The sequence below is a fragment of the Salvelinus alpinus genome, chromosome 2, assembly GCF_045679555.1.
Source record: "Salvelinus alpinus chromosome 2, SLU_Salpinus.1, whole genome shotgun sequence".
Taxonomy (NCBI): Eukaryota; Metazoa; Chordata; class Actinopteri; order Salmoniformes; family Salmonidae; genus Salvelinus; species Salvelinus alpinus.
The window spans coordinates 6,135,449-6,149,514 of record NC_092087.1 but is presented as its reverse complement, the minus strand read 5'-3'; the positions used below and the strand labels follow the sequence as shown (position 1 = coordinate 6,149,514).

Below are 14,066 nucleotides of genomic sequence, written 5' to 3'. Positions count from 1 at the left end.
AGAATGTGTTGTTAGAACATTCAGAGTGGCTAGAATGTGTTGTTAGAACATTCAGAGTGGCTAGAATGTGTTGTTAGAACATTCAGAGTGGCTAGAATGTGTCGTTAGAACATTCAGAGTGACTAGAATGTGTCGTTAGAACATTCAGAGTGGCTAGAATGTGTCGTTAGAACATTCAGAGTGGCTAGAATGTGTCGTTAGAACATTCAGAGTGGCTAGAATGTGTCGTTAGAACATTCAGAGTGGCTAGAATGTGTTGTTAGAACATTCAGAGTGGCTAGAATGTGTCGTTAGAACATTCAGAGTGACTATAATGTGTCGTTAGAACATTCAGAGTGGCTAGAATGTGTCGTTAGAACATTCAGAGTGACTAGAATGTGTTGTTAGAACATTCAGAGTGGCTAGAATGTGTTGTTAGAACATTCAGAGTGACTAGAATGTGTTGTTAGAACATTCAGAGTGGCTAGAATGTGTTGTTAGAACATTCAGAGTGACTAGAATGTGTTGTTAGAACATTCAGAGTGACTAGAATGTGTCGTTAGAACATTCAGAGTGGCTAGAATGTGTTGTTAGAACATTCAGAGTGACTAGAATGTGTTGTTAGAACATTCAGAGTGGCTAGAATGTGTTGTTAGAACATTCAGAGTGTCTAGAATGTGTCGTTAGAACATTCAGAGTGACTAGAATGTGTTGTTAGAACATTCAGAGTGGCTAGAATGTGTTGTTAGAACATTCAGAGTGGCTAGAATGTGTCGTTAGAACATTCTGGAGTGGACATGAGTAATTTTAGTCATTCTAAAGCCTGTCTGTCCCTTCTATTCTAAAGCCCCAGTTAGTCCCCCGGCCTCATTCTACGCTGGACAAAGGTGTTACCATGGCGCCTCCAGGATGTTGTGACTTGGTTCAGACTGGGAACTGCTTGTCACCCCTCCATGTTGTGACCTGGTTCAGACTGGTAACTGCTTGTCACCCCTCCATGTTGTGACCTGGTTCAGACTGGTAACTGCCTGTCACCCCTCCATGTTGTGACCTGGTTCAGACTGAGAACTGCCTGTCACCCCTCCATGTTGTGACCTGGTTCAGACTGGGAACTGCCTGTCACCCCTCCATGTTGTGACCTGGTTCAGACTGGGAACTGCCTGTCACCCCTCCATGTTGTGACCTGGTTCAGACTGGGAACTGCCTGTCACCCCTCCATGTTGTGACCTGGTTCAGACTGGGAACTGCCTGTCACCCCTCCATGTTGTGACCTGGTTCAGACTGGGAACTGCCTGTCACCCCTCCATGTTGTGACCTGGTTCAGACTGGGAACTGCCTGTCACCCCTCCATGTTGTGACCTGGTTCAGACTGGGAACTGCCTGTCACCCCTCCATGTTGTGACCTGGTTCAGACTGAGAACTGCCTGTCACCCCTCCATGTTGTGACCTGGTTCAGACTGGGAACTGCTTGTCACCCCTCCATGTTGTGACCTGGTTCAGACTGGGAACTGCCTGTCACCCCTCCATGTTGTGACCTGGTTCAGACTGGTAACTGCATGTCACCCCTCCATGTTGTGACCTGGTTCAGACTGGTAACTGCCTGTCACCCCTACATGTTGTGACTTGGTTCAGACTGGTAACTGCCTGTCACCCCTCCATTTTGTGACTTGGTTCAGACTGGTAACTGCCTGTCACCCCTACATGTTGTGACTTGGTTCAGACTGGTAACTGCCTGTCACCCCTACATGTTGTGACTTGGTTCAGACTGGGAACTGCCTGTCACCCCTCCATGTTGTGACTTGGTTCAGACTGGTAACTGCCTGTCACCCCTCCATGTTGTGACTTGGTTCAGACTGGTAACTGCCTGTCACCCCTATATGTTGTGACTTGGTTCAGACTGGGAACTGCCTGTCACCCATCCATGTTGTGACTTGGTTCAGACTGGTACCTGCCTGTCACCCCTACATGTTGTGACCTGGTTCAGACTGGGAACTGCCTGTCACCCCTCCATGTTGTGACTTGGTTCAGACTGGTACCTGCTTGTCACCCCTCCATGTTGTGACTTGGTTCAGACTGGTACCTGCTTGTCACCCTTCCATGTTGTGACTTGGTTCAGACTGGTACCTGCTTGTCACCCCTCCATGTTGTGACTTGGTTCAGACTGGTAACTGCCTGTCACCCCTCCATGTTGTGACTTGGTTCAGACTGGTAACTGCTTGTCACCCCTACATGTTGTGACTTGGTTCAGACTGGTACCTGCTTGTCACCCCTCCATGTTGTGACTTGGTTCAGACTGGTACCTGCTTGTCACCCCTCCATGTTGTGACCTGGTTCAGACTGGTACCTGCTTGTCACCCCTCCATGTTGTGACCTGGTTCAGACTGGTACCTGCTTGTCACCCCTCCATGTTGTGACCTGGTTCAGACTGGTACCTGCTTGTCACCCCTCCATGTTGTGACCTGGTTCAGACTGGTACCTGCTTGTCACCCCTCCATGTTGTGACCTGGTTCAGACTGGTACCTGCTTGTCACCCCTCCATGTTGTGACCTGGTTCAGACTTGTACCTGCTTGTCACCCCTCCATGTTGTGACCTGGTTCAGACTGGTACCTGCTTGTCACCCCTCCATGTTGTGACCTGGTTCAGACTGGTACCTGCTTGTCACCCCTCCATGTTGTGACCTGGTTCAGACTGGTACCTGCTTGTCACCCCTCCATGTTGTGACCTGGTTCAGACTGGTACCTGCTTGTCACCCCTCCATGTTGTGACTTGGTTCAGACTGGTAACTGCCTGTCACCCCTCCATGTTGTGACCTTGTTCAGACTGGGAACTGCCTGTCACCCCTCCATGTTGTGACCTGGTTCAGACTGGGAACTGCCTGTCACCCCTCCATGTTGTGACCTGGTTCAGACTGGGAACTGCCTGTCACCCCTCCATGTTGTGACCTGGTTCAGACTGGGAACTGCCTGTCACCCCTCCATGTTGTGACCTGGTTCAGACTGGGAACTGCCTGTCACCCCTCCATGTTGTGACCTGGTTCAGACTGTCACCCCCTCCATGTTGTGACTTGGTTCAGGCAGTTTGTCTTTCAGACTAGTCCACTCCTCACCTCTCCCACTCGCCTTTCATTCCACCTCCCAGGCATCTACACACACACACACACACACACCACTCCTAGCCACCCACCTCTATTTAAATCTTAATCTCTGAGCTTTGGGCAGTGGACTGTATCAGCCATTAGAACTGGCCTCTCTGTCTCTCTCTCTATCTCTCTGTCTCTGTCTCTCTGTCTCTCTGTCTCCCTCTCTCTCTCTCTCTGTCTCTCTCTCTGTCTCTCTGTCTCTCTCTCTGTCTCTCTCTCTGTCTCTCTCTCTGTCTCTCTCTCTGTCTCTCTCTCTGTCTCTCTCTCGGTCTCTCTCTTTCACAAAGGCCCAGTCAGTCAGTGTGGACGGTACTGCCAGAGCCCAGGTCTGTGTGCCTGTAGACCCCTCTGATCTAGCCTCCTTTTGATGTGAGAATCAGGAAGCCAAAGACCATTCCATTCCACGGCTCAGAGCTCACAGCCAGCTCAGGTTCAGGCTCTGGCTCTGTGTGCGTACCGAATGGTACCCTATTTCTATATCCCCTACATAGTGCACTACTTTTGACCAAAGCCCTTTGGACCCTGATCAAAACTAGTGCACTACATAGAGAATAGGGTGGCGTTCGGGACGCACTTCGGACTTTGAATGACGGACTCTGTGTGTCTTTTCTGCCGGTTTTAGACGACTCGGTCTCAGGTCTCTCCTTGTACCGGGGTGACAGGTGAAGGGTCGGTTGATCAAGAGTGGAATGCAGCTATGTGATGACGGACGGTTTTACCCTCTGAATAGCCCCCTTCACTTCTCCTAGTGCTGAAAGGAACTCCTTTACCAATCTGCTAGACTACCAGAGAGGAGGCAGTTCTGGCTTTCATCCCAAATGGCACCCTACGTAGTGCACTACTTTTGAACGGAGTCATATGGGTCCTAGTCAAAAGTAAGGCACTATATAGGGAATATGGTGCCATTTGGGAAGCAGATCTGAAGTTCTTTGATACTGCCAGGCCACTCCGCCAGGCCACTCCGCCAGGCCAGTCCATCAGGCCACTCCACCAGGCCACTCCACCAGGCCAGTCTGCCACACTACTCCACCAGGCCACTCCACCAGGCCACTCTGCCACACTACTCCATCAGGCCACTCCGCCAGGCCACTCCATCAGGCCACTCCGCCAGGCCAGTCCATCAGGCCACTCCACCAGGCCACTCCACCAGGCCAGTCCATCAGGCCACTCCACCAGGCCACTCTGCCACACTACTCCATCAGGCCACTCCGCCAGGCCACTCCATCAGGCCACTCCGCCAGGCCAGTCCATCAGGCCACTCCACCAGGCCACTCCGCCAGGCCAGTCCATCAGGCCACTCCACCAGGCCACTCCACCAGGCCAGTCTGCCACACTACTCCACCAGGCCACTCCACCAGGCCACTCTGCCACACTACTCCATCAGGCCACTCCGCCAGGCCACTCCATCAGGCCACTCCGCCAGGCCAGTCCACCAGGCCACTCCACCAGGCCACTCCACCAGGCCAGTCCATCAGGCCACTCCACCAGGCCACTCTGCCACACTACTCCATCAGGCCACTCCGCCAGGCCACTCCATCAGGCCACTCCGCCAGGCCAGTCCATCAGGCCACTCCACCAGGCCACTCCGCCAGGCCAGTCCATCAGGCCACTCCACCAGGCCACTCTGCCACACTACTCCATCAGGCCACTCTCTGTTCCATCAGGCCACTCTCTGTTCCATCAGGCCACTCTCTGTTCCATCAGGCCACTCTCTGGTCCATCAGGCCACTCCTTGGTCCATCAGGCCACTCCCTGGTCCATCAGGCCACTCTCTGGTCCATCAGGCCACTCTCTGGTCCATCAGGCCACTCTCTGGTCCATCAGGCCACTCCCTGGTCCATCAGGCCACTCTCTGGTCCATCAGGCCACTCTCTGGTGCATCAGGCCACTCTCTGGTGCATCAGGCCACTCTCTGGTGCATCAGGCCACTCTCTGGTGCATCAGGCCACTCTCTGGTGCATCAGGCCACTCTCTGGTCCATCAGGCCACTCCCTGGTCCATCAGGCCACTCTCTGGTCCATCAGGCCACTCCCTGGTCCATCAGGCTTATTGTTCAGGCTGAATACTAGAGGGAGTTTCTGAAGGAGGAGAAAGGGTTTGTACCTTTGTGGACACCGTAGCCTACCTGTTATCAACAATGACGGATGATATGATTTCAGGGATTCTGATTCTGGAATCCTGTGTGGCTTCAACTTCAAAGCACTCAATAACAGAGGGCAGAAGCTTTCACTGCACTTTTCAGTGATTGTGTTCACAATACAGACTCCTGCTTTTGGATGTTTCCTATGATAATACGTGTTATGCGTTAGGCCTCATATCTGTCACTTTCTGCCAACAAAAAACCCCGACATGTTTTTAGTTGGTATTTTCTTAGATTCTGCACTGTTGTTAACTTGAACATTTTCAAATGGAATCTTTTGCATTCTGTGGATTAATTCAGAACTTGGCTATGTGCAGTAAATGACAGGCCAAATCAGAGCTTAGGAAACAACATGGTGCTCTGGTGGGTTTAGGAGCCATTGAGTTGTTGTTTAGGCTGAATTACATTCTCCTCTCTTCTGGGGAACAATCAAAACATGTGACTAGGTCCCTCTCGCTCACCTCTCTCCTTTCGACTCTTCTCTTGTTTCTTCCACTTCTGCCTTGCCCTTTCCCAATGCTCTCTTGTGTTTCTCTCATGTTCTCCCTCTCTCATGTTCTCCCTCTCTCATGTTCTCCCTCTCTCATGTTCTCCCTCTCCCAATGCTCTCGTGTGTTCCTCTCATCTCTCTCCTTTCTTCTCCTTCTCACCTCTCTCTGTCGCCTTCCAAATCTCTCCCACCTCTCTCGCTCTCCTTCCAAATCTCTCCCACCTCTCTCTCTCTCGCCTTCCAAATCTCTCCCACCTCTCTCGCTCTCCTTCCAAATCTCTCCCACCTCTCTCTCGCCTTCCAAATCTCTCCCACCTCTCTCTCGCTCTCCTTCCAAATCTCTCCCACCTCTCTCTCTCGCCTTCCAAATCTCTCCCACCTCTCTCGCTCGCCTTCCAAATCTCTCCCACGTCTCTCTCTCGCTCGCCTTCCAAATCTCTCCCACGTCTCTCTCTCGCTCTCCTTCCAAATCTCTCCCACCTCTCTCGCTCTCCTTCCAAATCTCTCCCACCTCTCTCTCACTCTCCATCCAAATCTCTCCCACCTCTCTCTCTCTCGCCTTCCAAATCTCTCCCACCTCTCTCTCTCTCCTTCCAAATCTCTCCCACCTCTCTCGCTCTCCTTCCAAATCTCTCCCACCTCTCTCTCTCTCGCCATCCAAATCTCTCCCACCTCTCTCTCTCTCGCCTTCCAAATCTCTCCCACCTCTCTCTCTCTCTCCTTCCAAATCTCTCCCACCTCTCTCTCGCTCTCCTTCCAAATCTCTACCACCTCTCACGCTCTCCTTCCAAATCTCTCCCACGTCTCTCTCTCTCTCCTTCCAAATCTCTCCCATCTCTCTCTCGCTCTCCTTCCAAATCTCTCCCACCTCTCTCTCGCTCTCCTTCCAAATCTCTCCCACCTCTCTCTCTCGCTCTCCTTCCAAATCTCTCCCACCTCTCTCTCTCGCTCTCCTTCCAAATCTCTCCCACCTCTCTCTCGCTCACCTTCCAAATCTCTCCCACCTCTCTCTCGCTCACCTTCCAAATCTCTCCCACCTCTCTCTCGCTCTCCTTCCAAATCTCTCCCACCTCTCTCTCGCTCTCCTTCCAAATCTCTCCCACCTCTCTCTCGCTCTCCTTCCAAATCTCTCCCACCTCTCTCTCGCTCTCCTTCCAAATCTCTCCCACCTCTCTCTCGCTCTCCTTCCAAATCTCTCCCACCTCTCTCTCGCTCTCCTTCCAAATCTCTCCCACCTCGCTCTCCTTCCAAATCTCTCCTAACCTCTCTCTCTCGCTCTCCTTCCAAATCTCTCCAACCTCTCTCTCTCGCTCTCCTTCCAAATCTCTCCGACCTCTCTCTCTCTCTCTCTCCTTCCAAATCTCTCCCACCTCTCTCTCTCCTTCCAAATCTCTCCCACCTCTCTCTCTCGCTCACCTTCCAAATCTCTCCCACGTCTTCTTTCCTCTCCCACCTCTCTGGTTCAGTTGTTTCCCTGAGCTCCCAGTAGAGAGGGGCTGAGCATGTCCTCCAGGGAAATCAGCTGTGTTGTATAGAAATGTGGAGCTGCCCCCCCCTACTCACACACACACACACACATACACATACACACACACACACACACACACACACACACACACACACACACACAACTTATTTAGGCAGCTTCTCCTCCTCTCTGTTGCTCCATCCCTTTCTCTTTCTCCTCCCCCCCCCCCATGAAAGACGTGTATGAATAACAGCCCTGAGTTGTGTGTGTGTGTGACACAGAAACAAACAGCCCTGAGTTGGGCCCCCCCCCCGGGCTCACCAGCCAGGCCCATACAATGGAAAAGTCATGCATTCATCTCAGCACTTCCAAGAAAAGCTTCTGTTGAGCTGGGCTGGTATTGTATGGTGACCCCTGTTTCACCATGTTCCACTAGTCAATGGGAGGGAGGCAGGGGCCTGCTTCTTTCTGCCTTTACAGGGGAAGACGGGACTGTTCTGGCTGTAATGGGGAATTCACAGAGCGAGACACAGAGGCAAAGAAAAGGGGGAACGACGGAGAGAGAGAGAGAGAGAGAGAGAGAAGCCCTGTTTATATCTTCCCGTTAACATGCACCATTTGTCCTGATCTTGACCCAATCTTGTCTGTTTACACTTATAAGATCAGATCACAATCAGATCACAAAGTGTCTTTAATCGTCTAATGATCAGATATATATTTTTTTTAAAGATCACAACAAAGGCTGCATGTTAGAATCCGGTATCGGCAGGGCTAGAGAGAGAAGAGTCCTTCTCCTACCCCTCCTCTCCTCCTTGAGTTGAAAGTTGTTTCTTTCAGTTTGAATGTTAATCTGATTATGTTGCTAGAGCTACACACACGTGATTATGTTGCTATAGCTACACACCTGGGATTCTGTTGCTATAGCTACACACCTGGGATTCTGTTGCTATAGCTACACACCTGGGATTATGTTGCTATAGCTACACACCTGGGATTATGTTGCTATAGCTACACACCTGGGATTGTGTTGCTATAGCTACACACCTGGGATTGTGTTGCTATAGCTACATAACGATAGGAAGCATGCACATTGTTGCCTGGAATGTTATTGACATTGAGATTTGTGTAGACTACGGATAATTAACCTAACTCTTAAGGTGTTAGAGAGAGAATGATCTCCGAGGTGTTTAAAGTTGAGGTTAAATGTTGAACAGTCTAGCAGTTTTAAAACTCCTCCTGGTATTTAAAGCATGTTCTAATGAATCTCTGTTTCTTCTCTTTCTACAGGTCTCAAATGCTCGGTTAACAATGGGATCTACGAACCACTGAAGAGCCTCTGACAAAAGAACAGGGGACACGGGAGGAGAAAAGGAGAGGGGACTCTCAGAGAGAGAGAGAGAGAGAAGGGGCCCCTATTGAAAAGAAAAGCGTAGGTTGGGTCGGGTAGGATCAGCTTTGTGTCTGTCGGTGTGTGGTTTGGTTGCATGCTGTCCTCTCCAGGGGACATCGTCCTTTGTGTGAGAGATAGTTAACAAAAGACAAAAGAATGGCTAATAAACAGAGAGGAGAGTGTCGAGCGGCGGAGGAGGCGGCTGGGACTGGGATGCCTGGTCTGGGGAGCTTAGCTGTGGGTTGCAGGGCTAGTGTGTTGCTTCTACTGGCTCTCATGATAACTATGGCTCAAGGGGCCTGGCCACTGGATCAATCCCAGGGACAGGTGGAGGTGCTGGGGGACATGATGGTGGACGGACCCGGGGAGCTGGAGGCCTCCATGCACTCCTCCATACTGTCAGACTTCCAGGTGGTGGAGGCAGCTGTGGAGGCCTTGGAGCCGGTGGCGGATGCAGTTCGGCAGTCTGCAGTAGGAGCAGGGGGAGTGTCAGGCGTCCCAGACTCGTCTGCTGTGGTGGGCCGGGTGTTCCAGATGAAGGTTCCGGTGAAGACGGACTATACCAGGAACATGGTGAAGGTGAGAGCCCCAATCAATCATTACTGAGGCCCCTGAGGGTGGGTGGGTGGGTGTGTGTGTGTGTGTGTGTGTGTGTGTGTGTGTGTGTGTGTGTGTTGTGTGTTGTGTGTTGTGTGTGTGTGTTTCAGGGTTTCCGGGACAATGTGACTGGGAAGATTTTAATTTAACGTCCATTTGAGAAATGTACCGGACACACATGGATTGGGTGCATAACCCATGAAGGGTGTCCACCACGGTGCTCATTCTGTCATTCTATGACAGAAATCACATTTACATGATGGTGGTGCATCTTCATAGAACACGTAGGTATGAACCAGCCAGTAAAACATCATATTCAAACATTTGCCGAAGTGCAATTAGCAGGAAAACACCATTCTAAAACAGAGCACCTGGGTAAAACACCATTCTAAAACAGAGCACCTGGGAAAACACCATTCTAAACTGAGCACCTGGGGAAAACACCATTCTAAACAGAGCACCTGGGGGAAACACCATTCTAAAACAGAGCACCTGGGAAAACACCATTCTAAACAGAGCACCTGGGAAAACACCATTCTAAACTGAGCACCTGGGGAAAACACCATTCTAAACAGAGCACCTGGGGGAAAACACCATTCTAAACAGAGCACCTGGGGAAAACACCATTCTAAACTGAGCACCTGGGGAAAACACCATTCTAAACAGAGCACCTGGGGAAAACACCATTCTAAACAGAGCACCTGGGGGGAAACACCATTCTAAACAGAGCACCTGGGGAAAACACCATTCTAAACTGAGCACCTGGGGAAAACACCATTCTAAACTGAGCACCTGGGGAAAACACCATTCTAAACTGAGCACCTGGGGAAAACACCATTCTAAACTGAGCACCTGGGGGAAAACACCATTCTAGACAGAGCACGTGGGGGAAAACACCATTCTAAACAGAGCACGTGGGGGAAAACACCATTCTAAACAGAACACCTGGGGGAAAACACCATTCTAAACAGAGCACCTTGGGGAAAACACCATTCTAGACAGAGCACCTTGGGGAAAACACCATTCTAGACAGAGCACCTGGGAAAACACCATTCTAAACAGAGCACCAGGGGAAACACAGTTATAAACAGAACACCTGGGGGAAAACACCATTCTAAACGCACACCAGGGGAAAACACCATTCTAAACAGAGCACCTGGGGAAAACACCATTCTAAACAGAGCACCTGGGGAAAACACCATTCCAAACAGAGCACCTGGGGAAAACACCATTCCAAACAGAACACCTGGGGGAAAACACCATTCTAAACGCACACCAGGGGAAAACACCATTCTAAACAGAGCACCTGGGGGAAAACACCATTCTAAACAGCACACCTGATAGCGGTTTGATATACAGTATGTGGCAGAGATGAAAATCTCTGTTAGAAGCTTAGAAAGAGGAGGAAACTAAAGATGCAACAACTAGGATAGGTTTTTAATGTTACTGGGATTGTGACTTTGGCTTCTGGACAACGAAAGAAAGTTGATATGAAAACCAACAGAACAGGAGGGAAATGGCGTAGTGGTGGGTCCAACAGAACAGGAGAGAAATGGCATAGTGGTGGGTCCAATAGGGAAGTAAATGGAAATTATAACTCCCGTCGATACAGACATATATCAAATCATTCAAAAACTTTGCCAGAAAGCTTGACTTAGCCACAGAGGAATCATTAGCTTCTTGACATTTTATTTTGCTTTGGATTGTTATAAAATCACAAGCTTGTAGGTCTATGCCTATTTTGGAAGCCCACAATTATCGGCCTAGTTGATTATTAAGTTTCGCTGTCAGAGAAAAGCATCTAAAATACTGTTTGCGTGAAAAATAATTTGTCTGGAATACAATTAAAAAAATGTTGAGACAAGAAAAATAGGAGGAGTGTGTGGTGAAGATATGTGCATCTCCAGAATGGCTCCGCTGTCTCCCACCAATTCTTGCGCATTCATTGTTTCATTCATTGTGTAAATTGTTTGACTTTTTCTTCTTTAAAAAATATACACTGCTCAAAAAAATAAAGGGAACACTTAAACAACACAAACAAACACAACTCCAAGTCAATCACACTTCTGTGAAATCAAACTGTCCACTTAGGAAGCAACACTGATTGACAATAAATTTCACATGCTGTTGTGCAAATGGAATAGACAACAGGTGGAAATTATAGGCAATTAGCAAGACACCCCCAATAAAGGAGTGGTTCTGCAGGTGGTGACCACAGATCACTTCTCAGTTCCTATGCTTCCTGGCTGATGTTTTGGTCACTTCTGAATGCTGGCGGTGCTTTCACTCTAGTGGTAGCATGACACGGAGTCTACAACCCACACAAGTGGCTCAGGTAGTGCAGCTCATCCAGGATGGCACATCAATGCGAGCTGTGGCAAGAAGGTTTGCTGTGTCTGTCAGCGTAGTGTCCAGAGCATTGAGGCGCTACCAGGAGACAGGCCAGTACATCAGGAGACGTGGAGGAGGCCGTAGGAGGGCAACAACCCAGCAGCAGGACCGCTACCTCCGCCTTTGTGCAAGGAGGAGCACTGCCAGAGCCCTGCAAAATGACCTCCAGCAGGCCACAAATGTGCATGTGTCTGGTCAAACGGTCAGAAACAGACTCCATGAGGGTGGTATGAGGGCCCGACGTCCACAGGTGGGGGTTGTGCTTACAGCCCAACACTCTTCACAGATGAAAGCAGGTTCACACTGAGCACATGTGACAGACGTGACAGTCTGGAGACGCCGTGGAGAACGTTCTGCTGCCTGCAACATCCTCCAGCATGACCGGTTTGGCGGTGGGTCAGTCATGGTGTGGGGTGGCATTTCTTTGGGGGGCCGCACAGCCCTCCATGGGCTCGCCAGAGGTAGCCTGACTGCCATTAGGTACCGAGATGAGATCCTCAGACCCCTTGTGAGACCATATGCTGGTGCGGTTGGCCCTGGGTTCCTCCTAATGCAAGACAATGCTAGACCTCATGTGGCTGGAGTGTGTCAGCAGTTCCTGCAAGAGGAAGGCATTGATGCTATGGACTGGCCCGCCCGTTCCCCAGACCTGAATCCAATTGAGCACATCTGGGACATCATGTCTCGCTCCATCCACCAACGCCACGTTGCACTACAAACTGTCCAGGAGTTGGCGGATGCTTTAGTCCAGGTCTGGGAGGAGATCCCTCAGGAGACCATCCGCCACCTCATCAGGAGCATGCCCAGGCGTTGTAGGGAGGTCATACAGGCACGTGGAGGCCACACACACTACTGAGCCTCATTTTGATTTGTTTTAAGGACATTACATCAAAGTTGGATCAGCCTGTTGTGTGGTTTTCCACTCCATGGGTTGATAAATTTGATTTCCATTGATAATTGTTGTGTGATTTTGTTGTCAGCACATTCAACTATGTAAAGAAAAAAGTATTTAATAAGAATATTTCATTCATTCAGATCTAGGATGTGTTATTTTAGTGTTCCCTTTATTTTTTTGAGCAGTGTATATATTCCCCATTACACACAGTACCAGTCAAAAAGATTTGGACACACCTATTCATTCAAGGATTTTTCTTTATTTTACTATATTCTACATTGTAGAATAATAGTGAAGACATCAACACTATGAAATAACACATATGGAATCATGTAGTGACCAAAAAAGTGGTCACTACAAATCAAAATATATTTTTATATTTGAGACTCTTCAAAGTAGCCACCCGTTTTGCCTTGTTGACATCTTTTGACTGGTACAGTAGTTCTACAGCATATATATACACATATGTCAAATGGGGAAAACATTCCTGTCCTAAGACTAGCTTAGAGACACTAGCTGGATTGTAGTTAGTTATCTGTCCATGTCTTTCCACGAGGGCCCCAGACTCCCCACAGACGCTGGTCTGGGATTGATTGTGAAACATTCCAACTGTTTGAAATGCATGACCCCAGCACTTATTCCGGCCTCGTCCCATGATAACAATCTGTGTCTCCCAGTCTCCGGGTGTAGTCCTGTATTCACGGGATCTGTTCTGCCCTGTCAAACACATGTTAAAAAAGTCCCTGGTACAATACACCAAACCATGAGTCCTTTTGCATATTGGGAATATGGATCCCTGACAGCTGGGCTAAAGAATGCTAACGCCAAGCCCTATCGCCAAGCCCTATCGCCAAGCCCTATCACCATTTTCTAAAGAGTAGAGCCTGCTTTTTTTACACACATATACGCAATAAAGGACAAGCACACACTCGCTCGCTCGCACACACACACACACACACACACACACACACACACACACACACACACACACACACACTAAATCTGATGGGCACACACCCATATACACAGGTAGCCTAAGCTCAAGGCTGTAGAGCAAAGCGATCGTCAATGTTCGACTACCACAAGACCAATAATAAGGTCTAAAGTTTTATGGTGTAAAATCAGAGATGCACGACAGAGCGTTTAAACATGTATAATGCATGTGGTATGCATTATGTATTGTGAATGTGGTATTCATATGTATAATGGATAACAATTCACACAGTTACTGTAATGGCCTTGGACACAAGGGATACTCTCACAGCCATCTAGTGGGGCCTAGTTATTCACAATTATTGGTGTAATTACTTTGGCTTCACACTCCCACTCGCCTCTCTTTCATTCTCTGAAATGTAACGGGGGCCATACTTGCCAACATGTTTCAATGTTAAGTTTAAGCATCGGCCAATTAAAATGGTTAAGTACTGTCACGTGGTCGTAAGCTACATTGTAGCTGGTCCCATCAGATAACCTGGCACACGTTAGCCCTATGCTAGCCTCACCAGGTGGCAGTGATTGTATTTCCTGTAACAAATTCCTCATCAGCCTATCAAAGATCTTAAACATTTTCCTCCAC

The 14,066-nt window shown here is 49.2% G+C and overlaps 1 protein-coding gene across 2 annotated transcripts in view; it reads left to right on the top strand.

Moving 5' to 3' along the window:
• The window catches only part of LOC139553207 (dystroglycan 1-like), a 94,088-nt gene that overhangs the window by 49,287 nt on the left and 30,735 nt on the right, over positions 1 to 14,066 (top strand). For both annotated transcript variants that reach the window (XM_071365267.1, XM_071365277.1), the window contains exon 2: positions 8,505 to 9,186. In XM_071365267.1, coding sequence (XP_071221368.1) covers positions 8,764 to 9,186 — 423 coding nt within the window. In that variant the 5' untranslated portion in view covers positions 8,505 to 8,763. The remainder of the gene's footprint in view (positions 1 to 8,504; positions 9,187 to 14,066) is intronic.